This window comes from Hippocampus zosterae, chromosome 10 (genome assembly GCF_025434085.1).
Source record: "Hippocampus zosterae strain Florida chromosome 10, ASM2543408v3, whole genome shotgun sequence".
NCBI classification, from domain to species: domain Eukaryota; kingdom Metazoa; phylum Chordata; class Actinopteri; order Syngnathiformes; family Syngnathidae; genus Hippocampus; species Hippocampus zosterae.
The window spans coordinates 11,540,859-11,560,359 of NC_067460.1; the positions used below are offsets into that span (position 1 = coordinate 11,540,859).

The window sequence follows — 19,501 nt, forward strand, 5'->3', positions numbered from 1 at the left end:
ATGAAAGTCAACTAAACATGCCGAAGTAGAGTTAGCCCACTAGCGAAAAAAAATCTCTCTATATATATTTTTTCAACTACTTTATGAAACGTACTTTAAGGAGCCCTTCAGCCTAAGAAAGTAAAAACTATTCCCTCTTTCGACGACTTTTTGAAATGTAGCACCAAGAAAGGGGGGGTCCCCCAAGAAAACTAGAATTTATTATTTTGTTCTACTTTCTGAAAAGTTCATCACAAATTCCTTATTACTTCAGTACTTTAAATATAACTCACACATCATAGTCGGGGGAGTTGTAGGAAAAAAAACAATTGCATAGTAGCAGTGATAGCCAATGAGCAAAACAAAAAAAAAGTTCCCAATTATCTCTTACTACTTCATGAAAAGGAATTTACTCATCAAAATTAGGGGATGTCCTGGCTCAAATTTATCAACAATGACCGTAATAATAACAACTTTAAGTTCCTTATTTCTACTTTGTGATAACTACATTACACTTTTGGGGGAACAATGACGCAAATCGATTAAATTAACTTTTTTTTTAAACTTAGCTCTAAGAATAGTTTAACTTCATATCATAGCAGTAGTGTATGATTGAATTGGATTAAAATAAAAATAAAAAAATCTAATTGAAAAAAGAACAACAAGTGATATCTTACTCGGATTAATACTTTCACTCCACGAACAGTTAATTCCATGTAAGGGAAAGCCCGGGTGAGTGGAAGTCCTGCTCTACTTTTAAGAAACTTACTCATTAAAATGGTATGATGAATACTGAAAAGGGGAATTGTTGAAGTTGATTTCCCCCGGGGAGTAAAGAAGAAAAACACTTGCCATCGTTGCATTGGGGTGAATCCTATAGCACAATTATTTCTTCCTGAGCCTTTCGAAAAAAGCCCTTGAGCACAAAATAATGAAACAATTATTCTTTACCGCTACTTAATAACGCGACATATATTTTGTCATTATATGACCGCTTTTATTTCTCCCCATGCCTCAGATTTTTTTTATGTTGAGAATGCAACAACTTTATGTAAAATTAATTTCATTTGAAATAAAACGGCCATTCATGTCTCGTGTGAATCCATTATGCGCTAATGACAAGCCTCATTAGGTTAGTGCACAGAGATGACGCCTAATAATGAAAAAGCATCAGCGCTATATATAGCAGCATGTCAAAATAACAGGCGACTGAGTGCTTTATCCAAACCAGCAGTGTGAAAGTGTCCTTCCCCATAGTACTTTATCACACCATGTCAGCATCAGACTAAGGAGTCCTGACGTGAGCACGCATTTAACGTCATTTGTATGTACACAGCAGAAATAGCTCATTAGCGTCTCCTTATGCGTCATTGAACATGGCGCACTAGCATGCAAGTAGAACAGTTTTTCTTTCAACTTGTAAGCACATTTAGCAGCTTATGTGCAAAAACATGTGACGGCTCTCGTAGAATCAGAAATTTCGAGGTTGGTAAAAACAGCAACAACAAAAATTAAATGTATCTTTCAACTTCATTTGATTGTTGTAGTTAGCATTCTTAACAATCGTGTCAGTATAAGCGTACAATATATATACAAAAGGCGTGTAGAATGGAAGCAAACAAAAGTGGCTGCAGTTGTGCTATGCATCCACTAAATGGAGCTATGCTAACGGAATGCAATACAGTTTTATTTATATAGAGCGTTCACAACCCCTGCAGGTTTAACGAAGCACTTCACAGAACATTTAAAATACTACGTCCAATAAATCAGAATATCGATCCATATATAAGGCGTATCGGATTACAAGGCGCACTGTCAGCTTTTGAGAAAATTGGATGCTTTTAGGTGTGCCTTATAGTGCGGAAAATAAGGTGTGTGTGTGTGTGTGTGTGTGTGTGTGTGTGTGTGTGTGTGTGTGTGTGTGTGTGTGTGTGTGTGTGTGCGTGTGTGTGTGTGTGTGTGTGAAAGCACCAAAGGAAGCACCTTTTCATCTCGCCTTGGCTCAATCACGTATACCAAGAAAAGTGAAGGAAAGCTGGCATCAGGCACTGCTTGAGAGGATCCGCAGCCAGCAAGGCTGTGGGAGGCCACTAAGGACAAAGCTAGGCTTTAACAAGCCAGCTTGAAAGAAAGCAAACAGCAATGAAATATGCAGAAATGACAAACACATTGGAACACGATTTGAAAAAATATATATATATTTTTTTCCCCACGCTGCTTTTGTCCAGAAATAAAGATGGGAACTGCACGAAGCCGCGTGTCATTCAGCATGCCTCTGTGTCCTTGATAGCAGCTCCTGCTGTTATCTCTCTCTCTCTGCTTTTTTTAAAAACTGTCCCACGCCCACCTTGTTTTAAGAGTATGAAATTATTCAGCAATTTCTCTGGAGGTGCCAGTGAGATTTTGCTGCATTGTGCACATTGCAGGAATGAAATGTCAGTATATGATGCTGCTTTTTACTTTGATTTGAAAACTTTACACTTGTAATGTCCTTTTTTTGTGAGCAGTATTTTCCATTTTGTTTCCGTCAATACACTCACATAATCCTATTCTAAAAATGTCCCAGTTTTCAAAATTTACTTATTTTTTTTTATATCTTTGTTGTTTGTAATACCGATTTTAAACAGCCACCCACCTGTACACCTTGCCTTGTGGATCTTAATACCTATGTCAAAACATCATAAAAGGCTAAATCAGTGTAATGAATCTAACAATGTGATCAATATTACATTTCCAACTACATCCTGTTCAGGTTTTGTGATCTTGACACTTTGAGCCTGGAAAATATTTTTCTTATTGCCACGATATACTATGGCTGAATTGTATTGAACCCAAAACATGGCTAATAATCAACCTTCAAGACTCCATTTTATGTTAAATGTTCGTAGTGTACATGCATTTATATTAGATTGAGTCAATTTGAATTATCTAACCTTTGACAGTAAACAACAGTCTCTGTATTCATGATTATTGCACAACTTTAAATGAGAAAAGCTCTCTCACTGTAAACAATTCAACATTGCACAACAGGTTATCTTTGCGCCATGATGGAAAAGGCTACCAATTCATTAAATTACTATTTTGGCTTAGCCGGGAAGGCAATTTGCGCACAAAAGTGACGCTGCCCGTCTGGAACAACACCATATCCAATCATTCATTTCGCCTTGTATCGTCCTCATGACTCGCGGGGGCTGTGAGAGCAGAATCGGTATCTGCGCCTGTTGCTATGAGACTCCTTTAAATCAGGTTCAGATGCCAGAACGAGCTCATCAGCATGCAAATCGACATTATTCAAGCTTGATTATGGAGGAACACTATGCCGCCGAGAGAGATATTCGGAAATGACTGAGTAGACAGGTGACTTACTCGAATGATCTAACTGTGGAAAATGAGCTGAGATCATTCTAATTCATTTATTTCCCATTTGCTGCTTTTAAGCTGTGGTCGCTACTTCATTTTTTTCCCTTTTCTCTATTCCTTGTCCTCATTCGGGTTGTGAGTCAGTTTGAGTGCAACCTCTGGGCCGAGAGGTTTGCTCCATTTCCAGACCCCCCCCTGCAATAATTGAAATCTGCAATATAGAAATACCCTATTTAAATACTCTGTAGGAATGTTTTATGGCATTTAAGGTATTCAAATGCACTTTTAAGACAATACAAGCACATTGAAACAGAGCGCAAGAGGAAAGGGTATCCCAAAAATATTAGTGCGGCAGCGTAGTCTTCTCTCTGTGTTTGCAGTCAGCAAATCACATTTTTTCCAAACACACATACTTAAATGATCTCATTAATGCATTAATAATTGTGCCCAAAGAGTACATTATAAAATGAACCTGCAGCCGTTGCTTTCTGTAGACATAAAAAGCAGGATTACAAAGGATTTCTGCAAAAACGATTATTTGCTGCCTGAAATGCAGGATGTTTTCATTCTTCGGTTACATCATCTCAAACTAAAAAGTGTGCCGCAATCTTGTGATCTCCAATGGAATTTCACTGAACAACAAATCACTGGCGGAATGGAAGCAAAAATATTGCGGTGTGACAGTATTAACTTTCCAACGCAGAAATTTACTTTTGGGGAAATATTTGGGCAAACAAAAACGTTTTCCCATTGAGCACAATCTATTTTATTGAAAAACAACATTTAGGAGATGTGCTATATGAAGAAACATCGAACTTGTATTTTAATTGTTCTTAGTAAGTCATAAGATCCTCTAACTGGTAGGCTACATTTAATTTCTGCATTTGTTTTAGGACAATGCTTATTAATAAACACAGCAAAAAGGCATCCATACTAGAGTGTGCACAGTGGCTAAATATCTCTCCTCGCGTCTGTCTGGGGTTTGTGTAACTGCTTATCCCTCCCCTCTCTACTCAGCGAAGAAGGAGAGAAACTAAGCGGTTGGCCTCCTGTCATGAACGTCACAGATCCGGCTCATTGATTTTGTGACGGTCTTCATCTCTGCAAGCCGCAGGATGTGCCCTGCGTCGAAGTGCCCTCAAAAAGAAAAGAACCATCAACGCAGTAAATAGCCCGTGCCTTATATAAACGAGACTTCGAAGAAAAATGTTATTAACTTACAAAAGAAATTCCATAAAATTCTGGGAACGCGAACCTGGAATCCACGATGGATAGGGTGTTACTATCATGTACATACCGTATTTTCCGCACTATAAGGCACTTCGGAGTATGAGGCGCACCTTCAATAAATGGCCTAATTGAAAACTATTTGCATATATTGTAAAGGGCGCACCGGATTATAATACGCATAGAATAGAAGCTACAATAGTGACTGCAGTTGCGTTACGCATCCACTAGAGGGAACTACGCTAAAGGTAATACAATACACTTCAGCTTTATTTATCTAGAGCTTTCACAACTACAGCTGTAACCAAGCGCTTTACAGAACATTTAAAATACTATTTCCAAGAAATCTGAATATTTATCCATATATAAGGCACATCACATTATGTGGCGAACTGTCACCTTTTGAGAAAATCGAATGCCTTTAGGTGTGCCTTATAGTGCGGAAAATACGGTACATACATACCTGTACATACATAGCAGCTTCAATATTATTCTGCTGTTCAACCTTTTCCCATAAGAGTCACTACTTTCCGCTTTCTTGCATAGAAATGATTAATACTGTCAACTCTGGGTTCCTTAATTCTGAGAGTAGGGCATTGAAATTGAAACGAACAGGCTGGCAATTAATTAGGTGCATGTTTATTAAATAACTTCCCTACCTTGTGTCTGAAAAAAGATGTAATTACCAAAGTCACCAAGGTTTAAGTGTCTCATTGATAGATTTCGATGCAAATGAGGGCCGCGTCTTTCATATTGGTGTAATTATAAAATGCAAATGCACCGCCCAGTTTACGTTATCCCATCTCTCCCCCTCCACCTTTTAAGGAGAAATGACTCGGTGCTGGCATTGTTCCCGTGCCTGGGGGTCCGCTGAAGAGGACGAAGCGAAGCTGTCAATAATTAGGCCTCTATCCTGACAGGGGGTCACACCAGGCCGGAGCACAGTTCAATATCCGCGCCGTCTAATTGCTGTTTATGCTGACAATGTCACATCCCAGCGAGGATCCTAACTGTTATGTTTGTCTGCAGGAAGCTATATTATTCCTCTCTAAAGTTCTCAATGTCACTTTCCCAACTGTGGGTGATCTTGAAGTATTCAGCAATATTGAAAATGTTCATGTTGCCCAAGTCCGTAATAGTAGGCAGCCATGAATCAGTTAAACTCTGAGTTACTGAAATTCTCCCGACTTCGTGACAGAGTGATTTTGTCTATTTTCGTTGAGCAGGGTTGCGGTTATCATTAATAACTGCCGAGAAGAGCAAAAACATTAACAGCGTGAAACATGGCCAAGCGCCAGCTGCGGCCTTCCTGTGTTGAGTTTGCGTGTTCTCCCCGTGCTTGCGTGGGTTTTCTCCAGGTCCTCCGGTTTCCTCCCACATTCCAAAAACATGCGTGGCATGCTGATTGAATGTTGTAAATTGTCCTTAGGCCTGAGTGTGAGCATGGATGGTTGTTCGTCTGTGTGTGCCCTGCGATTGGCTGGCAACCGGTTCAGGGTGTCCCCCGCCTACTGCCCGAAGACAGCTGGAATAGGCTCCAGCACCCCCCGCGACCCTAGTGAGGATCAAGCGGTTGATGCATGTAACACTTACAAAAATAAAGACATGCATTACAGGCAGGGCATTTGACTGCTTTTCAATACCTTCTTCTTTAGTATACGTTTCTATTTTATAACAGAGAGAAAAATGGGTACAATTCAGATGATTTGGGGGGAGGTGCAGGGGGGAGTGTTTTGAATGTTATTATCTTTGTCTTGTGTTGGAATATTTAAAAAAAAAAAACAAGGCTGACTTTTGTGGATTTTAATCGCGCTTATATCGGCTGATTAAATGAGCTGGGCCTGAGTTATCTTTATTTTATTTCATATTTGTTGTACAATGTGCCCGTGCAGGCCCTAGACTTTTGATTTTGATGACATGTCGCATATTGTATCTCAGTTGTTTATGTTGTTGCGCCGTGGAAATGATGCCACTGTCTGTGAAATATTTTAAAGCTGTTGCATCCCTTCATTATTGGATATCTCATGCGATGTTGAAGATGAAATCTGCAGCATTAGATGCATGTGCACAGCTGGGCAAACACCTTCTTGGAGAAAGTTTCACTGTTGATTCCGTGGCATTGTGAATATGCATTTCCACTCTTGTCCTGTGTCATACATTTCATAATACAGCAGTACACATTTGTGACCGAACTAGGCCCAGCTGTTTGGTTGTATTCTTTTATTTATTTATTTTTACATTCCAGAGGAAACCTTGTCAGCCTTATTGGACACCCTGATTGATGTCCTCCCGTTTTTGGCATTCTCTGAACTGCTAGCTTTTGAAGTGCTGTTCAAATTGATGACTCGTCCGCTACCCGCGCCTCTATCTTCTTCCTCGCTTCTCGTTTTTTTTTCTTTTTTAATGTGTGTGTTAATCACAAAAAACGCTGACCACAAGACGCCCAGGCGTGTGTTACCTGACACAGAACGCGTGTTTGCTGCCAACGTCTTTTAAGAGCACAAACACTTCCTAGCGGCATCTCAGCCAAGCGGGTTGATAAAAACAGCAGATATACACACGCAGGTACAGTAATTTTATCTTCTTTATTCCCACTTTCTGGGCACTTAGTGCCTCCCTATGAAAGGGCATGTTTACATGTGCATGCATGTGTAGGTGGCCACATTGGAGAGTGATCAGACATGTAGGCATTCTAGCTGCATTCATGCATAATGAGTGCACTCTAGAGCACAGGTGTCAAAGTCAAGGCCCGGGGGCCAGATCTGTCCCGCCACATCATTTTATGTGGCTCACGAAAGCAAGTCAAGCACGTCAAGTTCCATGATGTTTGCTCAACCAAAATGTCAAATTGTCATATGTAATCTACAATAACAGTCATTATTTTTTACTTCTGATTTCAAAACTACTTATCCATCAATTTGTTGTATGCTGTGTATGTAATCTGTGGAGGTGATTAAACATTTATATGGTTTCCCAAAATTCATAACGGCCCTCCAAGGGAAACCGTAACTACAATGTGGCCTGCGACAAAAATGAGTTTGACACCCCTGCGTCTAGAGTGTGCAGTGCAATCAATTACTACCATAGGATGTAATGGAAATGGAACAAATCTGTTACTGTCAAACTGTCACCAGCATAAATCGAGGCAATGTACCATTTATACAGAACATGCATACCATGAAACAACTGTTGAGGTAAAACAAAAAAGTGAAAACACTCAATCAGTTAGCATTTGGTATGCGCTTGGTGACTTAAAGTGTCTTTAAAGTGTCTTCATATTATCACCTATAATAATTAGCAAGACATTGTAAAGAGGTGTGCCATTACAGAAAAGTAATAACTGCACCAACCGCTAAGATAAGCCATTTTAGTGAATGACTCTTACTTGTACTGGTTTTGCGCAAAGTAAAACTGATATTATCTAGACATGTCACAGACAATAAGTCACTGACTGCACATACCTCATCCTCATAGCTCATCTCCCTGGCACAATGAATACATATTTAAGCTGACTTCAAATCACGCAATGAAGTCTCAATTTCCTCCTTTGCAATTAATGATATAGCAAAGTCCTTAAAAAAAAAAAAGTAGTAGCCAGAATCCTAAAATGAGCACCTTGGACTAATAATGTCGCGTGTAAACATGCTTCATTAAAGTAACGATGGCTCAAAGTGGCGTCGCCCTAAGTAATCCAACCTTCTGTGAGCAAATAGCAGCAGCAGCAGATGTCAGCGGAGGCTCTGTGGATTTGGTGTGCGTGTTTGTTGGCTTTGGGGTGCACATCTTTACACTTCTGTGAGAAGATCACGCACACCTTTAAGGCTTTCACGCATATTTTGGAGCTTGTTTACACGCCAAGTTGGTTGGAAAATGCTTTCAGCAGACGGTGCGGATGTGGCTTAAGGCAAATCTATTTGTACAACGGCACCTTAAAGTATGAACTCCCCCAAAGTTGTACCATGTGGAGTTTTGGAGTTTTCTCAGCCAGTTTATCAAGGAGCTTTTCATAAACAAAAGACTATAATTTGGATCTTCTTTGATTGATGCCATGCATTTGAGTCCATCTGTGCTGTCTGACAAGAAGGAGCACGGATTAAAGTTACATTAGGTTGTGTTGAACTGCCATATGGTGGTTACCTGCAAACCAAAGGGAGGTATCACTCTACCTTTTGTGTGTTTTACACTTCTACATCTTGGTTGGTTTCATCCTGCAGAAGCACCTTGAGAAGTATTGTATGATGGCGGTGAACTCAACTCGACTGATATAACTATAAGCAACACTGACAGATAGTGAACAACGCTTTTTGTGGCAAAATTTCATCTTTTGTAACATTACAACATGTGGCACTGAATGGAAATGTAGACTGCTGTGTTTGCTTCTTACGCTTCATTCGCGAGTGACAGAGTGTAAGTCAACCCCTGTAATTATCGACACGTAAAAACTTCATGTGAAATCACGCCCTCCTTTTTTCCCGATGGAAATAACGGAAACAGTGCCAAATAATGAGGAATTGAAATTACATCCTCAATTTTTTCCAACATCCGGCGGATTACAAGGAAAAGCTGGCCATCGTCCGCTCCACCTGCAGTAAAATGTTACATTAAATAATGATGCTTTCTTGGAGATTGTAATCCTTTATTCTGCCGCTCTGCCGGACTCATTTGGCTTCCATTACTTGACTGTTCTCTGAAGCAATCCCCATATTCCTACATACCCGCTTGAGCTACCGCAAACGATGAGGGACAAGGATACTTTGCAGGTGAACAAAAAGATTGCAGACAAACACATCCAGCCCAACCATATTGCCAACATGGAAGAGGTGCCGCTCACTTTCGACATCCCGGTGAACCACATGAAAGAGAAGAAGAGGGCCGGCACAGTAGCGATACGCACAACAGGGCTTGTGAAGTCGGCTTTAACTGTTGTGCTTGGTTGCCATGGAAATGGATGAAAACAGCCAAAGTGAAGTTGCAAGTGGGGTGGAAACGATGGCGAACACAGCTTTACTCAGACTGGGAGGCAGCGCCGAGCAAGTTCCGCCACAATTTGTGAATGGATTGTGGATGCTTGGGCTAAAGTGTCTCCTTGCACTGTTGTTCGTGCTTTCGCCAAAAGCTGGCGTTAATTCTGAGGAGTCGCACGGCAACGAGACTGAGTCTGACAATGATGCGAGAGAACCTGGCTTGTTTCATGGTGAACTGGCCCAGCTGTTCATTTCAGATACAGAAGATTAGGTCTTCAATGGAATTGAGGATGAGTATTCATCAAAAAATAACGAGTACTTTGCGAAAGTACAACCAAATTCAGTTTTGCTCCTGCTGCCTTTTTAAAAACATAAGATAAGATATCCTTTATTTGTCCCACACTGGGGAAATTTACAGTCTACAGCAGCAACATGGGGGGGTAGAAAGAAGAAAAACAAAGTGTTAGCATTCACAAAAATAAATGTGTATTTTTCCTATGCTAGCAAAAACATGCTAGCGTGGATGCATGCTACTATATTTTTACAATGCCTGCATCAAATAATACAATGCGACTTGTGTATGTGTTAAATACAGAAATAGCACCCCTGGACTGACACTACGCCTTTTAATCCTGTGCGCCGGTAAATTAGTCATGACAGATTGTCAGTGGCTTTTGACATCTTGCTTTTTAATTGACATGTTCGATTTTCACTTCCAGGTAGTGAAAAAAGGGCAGCTGGGAACACGCTACGGTCCTCTCCTTGTTCCGCAAATGGAAAGTCACTTTTCATTGCTTCATTGGATTGAAGCTAACAGGCTCTCCTCATTCCCAATGAAGCTTTAGGCGTTTGCCGGCATGACGGATGCCAAGGCTGGCCGAGAGCGGCTGGAAACAACATCCGTTTGCCACCGGGGCCTCTTGTCTTCGCTCCCGCCTTAGATCACATTTTCCACCTGTCACCACAGGCGGGTTCTCTCTGAGACGAAAATCAATAGTTCTAAATAGAAATTGGAGCATCTCCAGCTTCCTGAAAAGAAAAGTTGAGAGTAAAAGCATCCATCAGAGGCAGTCCGAAATATTACGAGGCTTTTTGATGTCCGCATTTGCACAATTGTTCTAACCCCAACCCTATTGCCTTGGCTAACCAGATCTGCACAATTCTGCTAACCAAAACACAAAACCTTTGTTACCCAACTCTCACCGTAATCCCAACCCCACCCTAAATATTTGTTGACTAGAATTTCACAGAGTTTTAACTCAATCTCATATCCGCACCCTGTGTTGACTAGATTGTCCAAACCCTAAACATCAACACCTAATATATGTCATATTGCGATCCCATTTTGTGGGTTTTCTCCAGTGCCTTTGTGTTTGAAAAGGTCATACAGATTTCTTGTCTAACAACGTTTATTTCTTCACGCTGCTGTGGCCTGAAGAGGGAAAAAATGTTATATGAAGAAAATGTATATGCTGATTGAGGGACATGTGCTTTGTGATCATTTTGTAAATCATGTGCTTTGAGCACAAAAGCATGCTTATTTGCCTGAAAAGTCTCCACAGATATGGTTTCTGATGGTATCGCCGCGGTCTTTCATCTCAGTAAGTGTCATTATTTCAGAAAAGCCCATTCCATCTCGCATTGATAACTTGCTTCTACCTTGGATAGGTATTGGGGTTTTGCAGCAGCAGGCTCTAATAAAAGGTATTCACGCTGTTTATTCATCCCATATTGATCGCCTCTTTCTGTGTGTTCAGGAACAGGAACGCGATTGAGAATGGAGAGGCTGATCCTGTGTGTGCTGCTGTGTGGTGCCCTGGTGAAGGGCAACAGTTGTCCTGGCCGCTGCATCTGCCAGCACCTGTCGCCCACCCTGACGCTCCTCTGCGCCAAGACGGGCCTCCTTTTCGTGCCGCCCACCATCGACCGCAAGACAGTAGAGCTGCGGCTCACCGACAACTTCATCACCGTCATCCGCAGGAAGGACTTCTTCAACATGACCAGCCTGGTGCACCTCACCTTGTCCCGCAACACCATTAGCCAGATTACTCCCGAGGCCTTCTTCAGCCTCCGCTCGCTGCGCGCGCTGCACATGGACGGAAACCGCCTGAGTGCAATCAGAAGCGACCATTTCAAAGGCCTGAACAACCTACGACACCTCATCCTCGGGAACAACCAGATCCACCAAGTAGCGGCCACGTCCTTTGACGAGTTTGTTTCCACCATCGAGGACCTGGATCTGTCCAACAACAACCTGCGCACCCTGCCTTGGGAAGCCATAGCCCGGATGACAAACATCAACACGCTCACCCTGGACCACAACCTGATCGACCACATCGAAGCGGGCACCTTTACCCTGCTCACCAAGCTGGTTCGCCTGGATATGACATCCAACCGGCTGCAGAAGCTGCCGCCCGACAGCCTGTTTCAGCACGCCCAGGTGCTGTCAGACGCAAAGGGTTCCAGCTCATCCACTCTGGCCGTCAGCTTCGGGGGCAACCCGCTTCACTGCAACTGCGAGCTGCTGTGGCTCCGCCGGCTGACCCGCGAGGATGATTTGGAAACTTGCGCCTCCCCGGAACACCTCATGGACAAGTATTTCTGGTCCATACAAGAGGAAGAGTTCATCTGCGAACCACCACTGATTACCAAACACCTTGCCACCAAGCCCCACGTGATGGAAGGGCAGGGGCTCACCCTGAAGTGCAAGGCGGTTGGCGATCCCGACCCAGAGATCCACTGGCGTTCGCCCGATGGCAAGCTGGTGCACAACAACTCCCGCACCATTCTGTATGAAAACGGCACCCTTGATATTCTCATCACCACCCTGAAGGACAGCGGCGCGTTCAACTGTGTGGCCTCCAACGCGGCGGGCATCGCCACTGCCGCCGTGGAGGTCAACATGATCCCCCTGCCTCTGTTCGTTAACAACACAGGCCACATGCGCGAAGACCCAGGCCTGTCTGATATCACCACCTCGTCCAAGTCGGCCAATGACACAAAGCACAAGCAGGGCAGGCGGGTGCTGGTCACCGAGGTGACTTCGTCGTCGGCCGTAATCCGATGGCCATCCGAGCGTCACATCCCCGGCACCAGAATGTACCAGGTCCAGTACAACACCACCGTTGACGACACACTGGTGTACAGGTTAGTCGAAGGACGATCGAGATATGTTTTGTGTGACAAATCTCAGTAGAGCCAATAATTAAGTGTACTGTGGTGATCACGATGGTTTCAAAACAACATTCCGCATTGTCATGAATATTTTTGGAATATTGTAATTCAATCCAGAATTCAGATTGTTGGGGATCATGGCAACAACCATTCTTAACTAAATGATCTGAATGGCATATTGAGGCGATGGACACGAAACATTTGGAGGTGACAATCTCCTGGGAACTAGCTACTTTGCTCAATGGCTCAAGTATATGTTGTCACGTGGCAGAAGAAGAAATGCTCACTGACTCTGGTACTTGCTGATTTTTGTTTGATCGTTTTATATTCATGGCCTAATTTTACTTCCAAATATTTATGGAATTATTGCTGCTGCATAAGCCCAGGTTAGTGTTGGACCATGACATGTTTTGACGTGCGTACAAATTCAGGTTATGACATCGCATTAGGAACCGAACTCTCTTAAACTGAGACAACCAATACCCTTTGGTCAAAAGTGACAAGCATATGGTAGGTAACCATTCAGCTTCTCAGGGAAAAGCTTGCACACAAAGCTAACATAGCAGTCAACAGCTTTCCCTGAGCGCCACTTCCTGACTGACAGCACAAAGAGATGGCCGAACATGCAGCATACCCATCACAGATGATACCAAAATTTAAAAAAAAATCAGAAAAAGATCAGCCTGAGATTCCTTTGGAGCGAAGAATTGGACAAAAACAAGAAGTACAAACCTACACAAATTATAACAGTAACGGCGCTGAATAACACTAAACAGTCCAAAGGTGTAACGAATCAAGTACTTGGCTGATTAAAATTTGGTCACTCAACACTTGACAGAACTAAGGTATCACTTGACAAACAATTTGTTTACAAAAGTACACGTTTTGAATGAGATGTCTACTGAAATGACATGACTTGTGACATAAAAATATTTCGTTTGGGATTTTCTACATTTACTTTACAGTTGACCTTTAACTCATTCACTCCCAAAAGGGCCGTTCACACGGCACACATTTGCTTCGGTGCTGCACCGAGATATTTTGTTGCGGGATATTTTGCAACGCAGCAAATTGTGTGGAGCGTTCACACGTACAAAGCCGCTGAGCGGGGCAGCCCCGGTACAGTGTCGGGGCTGCCCCACTTGCGTTCACACGGCAGTTTCTGCAGCGGAGCAAAACGACAGAAAACAAACGAGCTGTCGTGTTGGTTCTTTTTAAAACGTACTGTATATACACAACTCAAGCGACTACTGGACCGGCACGTCCTTCTCCTTCTCGGTCTCCGTGCCTTCTGCTCGAAAGTGACCGCCCACGAAAACGTAAATGAACGATGACTTCAATGACACTCAGAAAAGCAAACACTAATGCGCCAAACAGAAAATCGAGCTTTTGCTGCGGAGCAAATATTTGACCAGGTGGGTCAAATCTGGTCCGGTATAAGCTCTTTTCCAGGGCTACGCCGGAGCTAATTTGCACGTGTGAACGCTCTACTGGGGCAGCCCCGATGCAGCACCGGACCAAATCTTGCCGTGTGAACAGCCCTTCAGACTTGGTCCAGAATTGGATGGTGCTGAATTTAACAGAAAGGCTCAGAGGGGATCGAGCCTTTTCTGTTGCTGGTCCCTCTCTCCGGAATGATCTCCCACTAAACATTCGGCAAGCCTCCTCGCTGCCCATCTTTAAAGCCCTCCTCAAAACCCACTTGTATTCTTTGGCGTTCGACTCGGCATGATTTTACTGCTTGGTGCTTTCTACCGCCTTTATTACCATTTCGTCTGACTGTTTATTGTGTATGTTAAATCGCTCCATGTACAGCACTTTGTATGCAGCCGTGGCTGTTTGAAAGTGCTCTATAAATACTGTTGACTTGACTTGACTTGAGAAACAGTCACCTCCAACTTTCACAACCTTGAACCACTGAACAAAACTAACCAATTGCCCCCAAAGTCTTGCGACAACTTCCAGTGGCGTTTTTTCTCTAAGCAACCTTTCAAAAAGTCCAGACAGAAGCTGGCTGACGTGTATTCTTTTGAGGTCTCCATTTGGCCCGCAGCACCGCAAAACAGGAGTAAAGGGCCTTCTTCCAGCATCATTACACCACAATAAATAACAACAGCACATTTCACTATGCGCACTCAGCCAAACAGCAATCGCCATCATTAATTTGCTGCAAGTTAAAAGTGTGATTACTTGCGGTCGGCTAATTAAAGGCTTGGTTGCAGCGGCATGCCATTCACTGATTGGGGGTGGGCAAATAAGCAAATACTTCTTTACTACTAAAAGTTTTTAAAGTTTAGAATCAGATTTTATCATGATTATTTGATTATTATCACTGTTGTGTATGCAAGCCGCCAGATTATAAAGTGGAGCAACATTATAATGTGGTGCAGGTCTTTTTAGGGGTTGTTCATAGTTTATGTAATGTGTAAGTGTAATGGATCCTTTCGGGTCTTTTGTAATGCTAATGATGTCTCTTATGAATAATTAACATGTTCACTGAATAAGGGAATTTTGAAAACATGAAAATAGCAGTCAATAAAAGGAAACACTCCAATAAGGTAGTTCATTTAACTCGGATAAATGTGCTTTTCTGATGCCTGGAATACATGAATGTGCATATATTAACATACATTTGCATATTGGACATACAGTACATTTCCATTTATGTGCTGTATTATTAAACGCCTACATTGAGAACACATTATATTATAATTATATTATTACTTTGTTTCATTGGCAAAATACTGATGCATAAAAAGAGCAACAGCAGATGGGCTTATTAGTCTTTTAAATATACTGTTAGCTGCGCTCTGATTCACGATGTGACACACAAACAGAATCAAGGATACTGGCATCTCTTCCAGGGTTCATCTATTCATTCGGTGCATTAATAAAGCATCTGCCGTTGAGCTTTATTATCGGGCATAATGAGTCGCATAATTTTCGGAGCCAATTTAAAGCCTTGGTGTTTTGTTTTGAGGGACTATGGAGTATCACATGACAAGCCTCTACAAAGTAACTCCAACATAAGGGAGAGATTTCTATTTGTTCTGTGAATGTTCCTTTAAAACCCAGCCTTTGAGGGGTACAACCTGGACTGGTCAACAATCACTCACAAGGCACATGGACACAAACACCAGTTTATCCTCGCATTCATCACTATGCACAATTTAGGCTCGTGGAAGTCTCAAATTGAATCACACATGCGGCTAAAACTCAAGAGGCTACATTTAATCGTAGGCTGAAGGCGATTCAAAAAAAAAAAGAAAAATTAATAATTACAATTTGAAATAGACAGACGGAATACAAGGCACACTAACATTATGCAGTTTGAACAGGAACATTAATCTGAAACGTTTTTTTTTTTTGAAGAGGATAACTGAGCGGCACGTTGATCGACTGGTTAGCACATCCGCCTCACAGAACCGAGGTGCGGGGCTCCGGTCTTCATGTGTGGAGTTTGCATATTCTCCCCGTGGGAATTTTATCCAGGGAATCGGGTTTACAGCCCACGTTCCAAAAACATGTGTGGCAGGTTAATGGAACACTCTCAATTGTCCCTAAGTGTGAGTATGAGCATGAATGCTTGTTCGTCGAAACAAGTAAAAATGTTCATTTTGTCCAAAACTTCAGTGCCTGCTTTTTGGAAAGCACACACACACAAACACACGTGAAGAGATCCTTTTCTCACATAGGTACATGAGTGGGGAAGTCCTTTCAATTGACATGTACATATTTCTGTGTGCGTAGAGGCACAGTGCGACTTTGATTTGTTTCAGTTCTTTTCTTCTTCATTTTCACTGCTGCTTAGCAGTGGTTCCTTCGTCGCCACAGTTGTTTGCTGCCTTAGCTTGGAACCAAGGAACTAGGATGAGCAGTGACTCGAGCTCGGACTTGCACCTGAAATCTGCTTTCGCTATTCGTCTTCACATTAATAAGCGAGTACCGAATCAACTGGAACTGGAGACTTAATGTACCAGGAATTACATTGTATTTTTCCATCTTGCAGGATGATCCCGCCCACCAACAAAGACTTCCTGATCAACGACCTGGCGGCCGGGCGCGAGTACGACTTGTGCGTGCTGGCGGTGTACGACGACGGCGTCACGTCGCTGACGGCCACGCGCGTGGTGGGCTGCATCCAATTCCACACGGCCAGCGAGGTCAGCCAGTGCCGCTTCATGCACAGCCAATTCCTGGGAGGCACCATGATCATAATCATCGGCGGCATCATCGTGGCATCCGTCCTGGTGTTCATCGTCATCCTTATGATCCGCTACAAGGCCTACGTCGGGCCAGAGGATGCCAAGGACAAGACGGACCCCGGCGTTCGCTCGCAGGCCAACGGCAGCCACCAGCGGCTACAGCACTCGGCCTCGGGTCAGGCTTCGGACGAGGACCAGCGCGACGGGCCCAAGGAGTGCATGGCGCTGGTTCTAAAGGTGGACCATGAGACAAAAGAGGACACCGGAGCCTTAGTGGCTGTTGGGGCGCCCTCTGCCGTTCCGAATGTGGAACTGCCTCCGCCAACCAAGCGAAGGACCAGCCTGCCGCCGGAGGACACGCAGATGGACACCCAGACAGACAGTACCCTGACGGGCTCCGCTATGTCGCTGTGCCTGATGGGCGCTAATGCCAGCTCTGCCGAGGTGCCGCGCTTCGTGGACAAGAAGGGCGTCTTGTCCAAAGCGGGGTTCCTGGTGCCCAATGAGCTGGCGCGAACTCGGCACAGGTTCTCCTTCGACGGAGGAGACTACTCCATATTTCAGAGCCACAGTTACCCGCGACGGGCCAAGACGAGGTGGCACCGCTCCACCAACCAGCTGGACGCCGAGTCGTCGTCGCCCCTGGCCAACCGCCGGGTGACATTCAGCAGCACTGAGTGGATGCTGGAAAGCACCGTGTGAGCGGACACGCCGCTGAACAGACGGACAAAAAAAGAAAAGAAACATGACATCAACCCTTCACCCCCAACCGCACACGCCAGAGATGTTTGTCAGTGATCCCGTGCATCATTTGTTCTTTCTGTTTTCAGTTGGCAATTGAGAACGGGACTCGCAACTGTTTTCTTTTTCTTTTCTTTTTTTTCTTTTTTTTTTTTTTTGTTAATCAATCACACGGGTGGCAAAACCACCCGTCAGGGTACGTTTTAGATTCTTTCCGACATTTCGGCCGAAGAGCCTAAATATTTGGGAGTCGAGTGGATCAGTCAAGTCAAGTCAAGTCAACAGTATTTATAGAGCACTTTCAAACAGCCATCGCTGCATACAAAGTGCTGTACATGGAGCGATTTAACATACACAATAAACAGTAAGACGAATCGTAATAAAGGCGGTAGAAAGCAACAAGCAGTAAAATCAAGAACAAATCTAAGTCATGCTGAGTCGAACGCCAAAGAATACAAGTGAGTTTCAGGGATAAGAAGCCGGAGCCACACGCCTCCTCCATCAACAAACAGTGCAGCTCAGCTTTCTTTTTGTTTTTTGTTTTTTAACTTGTGCAGTGCAACTTGCAGTTGTTCCCTGACTAGATGGAGCCAAATTAAGAAGTGCCATGACATAGCATAACAATTGCCAGTATTTAAATTCTAACTGTTGCACTTGTCTGCACTGAGTTTGTCTTTTCTAAAAAGACAATGTATGAGCTGTTGAACTTCCCTTTTTTTAATGTCATTGAAGCTGTTCGTTTTTTCACAGAAGATAAGCAAGGGTATCGTTTGCATTCGTTTCCTTACTGTACCGGATGTAGAGCTGCAACAAATAATTATTTCACTTCTGACTTTTTAATTCACTGTAATAACTGTGGCCAACCATCATGACAATGTGAAAACATTGCAGTAAAAAAAAAACTAAATAATAGTCACGATTTCCTTTTTGAATTCCAATTGCCAATTGAAAACAGAAAGAAGGAAGGATACGCAGATCGTCAGACCAAGTTGTTTCTTTAATGCAGCAGTGCCTTAATTCTCACAAACGGAACAAAAAAAAAGATGAAAAGGTATGAATGGAAGATGCTGCTCGGCGTCATTGGGGGAAAAAAAACACCTCTCCGTTATTTCTTTGATAAATTGTTCGTTTATGACTGTCCGTGTGAGGTTTGTAAGTGTTTCTTCTTTCATTGTTCAAAAAAAGAGGGGGGAAAGAAGTGCAACTTTAAAATCAACAGCAAAAAAAAAAAAGACTTGTGCACAGAAGACACGAAGATACAAGGACATGTATCAACACCGGAGTAATAATTTAAACGGATCAGCAACAGAAAAGCCGTATTTTACACCTTTCTTAACAGTGAAGGGATTCCTCCTCGCTTCTCAAGGGACTGGATGGCGTGAAACAGCTCCAGATGTGACTGGATATTATGAACACTATCTGGCTGGTCTAGATCGAAAAAGATGACAGATGACTACAAAACCGCAAAAGATGACCTATCTAAGTATATTCAAACATTTGATGTATGTGTACTAACTATGTAAAATAAGGAAGTCATAATGTCACATGACTTTTTACAAAAGCATTTGGGTGTTGGCTGCAAGTTTTTACATTAAAAACCTGTCATCACATCTCTATATGTCAAATATGGGTCGATGTGTCCGTTTTTTTATTTTTATTTATTTTTTTAGGTTCATGGAGCATACATGAATCTGTGTCAACTATGGATTCGTTGGTCAAAACAGTTGTTAAACGTGAAAAATCTCTCATAAAATTTTAATGAGAGACATTGATTTAAAAATTCCATTCAATTTTTGAGCTATTTTCATTATTGTTTTTTTATTTGACCGCAGTACAGATTTTACCGTGCAT

The 19,501-nt window shown here is 42.8% G+C and overlaps 1 protein-coding gene across 3 annotated transcripts in view; it reads left to right on the forward strand.

Moving 5' to 3' along the window:
- Nucleotides 1-19,430, forward strand: part of lrfn1 (leucine rich repeat and fibronectin type III domain containing 1) — a 145,499-nt gene extending 126,069 nt beyond the window's left edge. For all 3 annotated transcript variants that reach the window (XM_052077485.1, XM_052077484.1, XM_052077486.1), the window contains 2 exons: nucleotides 11,288-12,677; nucleotides 16,714-19,430. In XM_052077485.1, coding sequence (XP_051933445.1) covers nucleotides 11,308-12,677; nucleotides 16,714-17,611 — 2,268 coding nt within the window. In that variant the 5' untranslated portion in view covers nucleotides 11,288-11,307 and the 3' untranslated portion in view covers nucleotides 17,612-19,430. The remainder of the gene's footprint in view (nucleotides 1-11,287; nucleotides 12,678-16,713) is intronic.
- The last annotated feature ends 71 nt before the right edge of the window (nucleotides 19,431-19,501 follow it).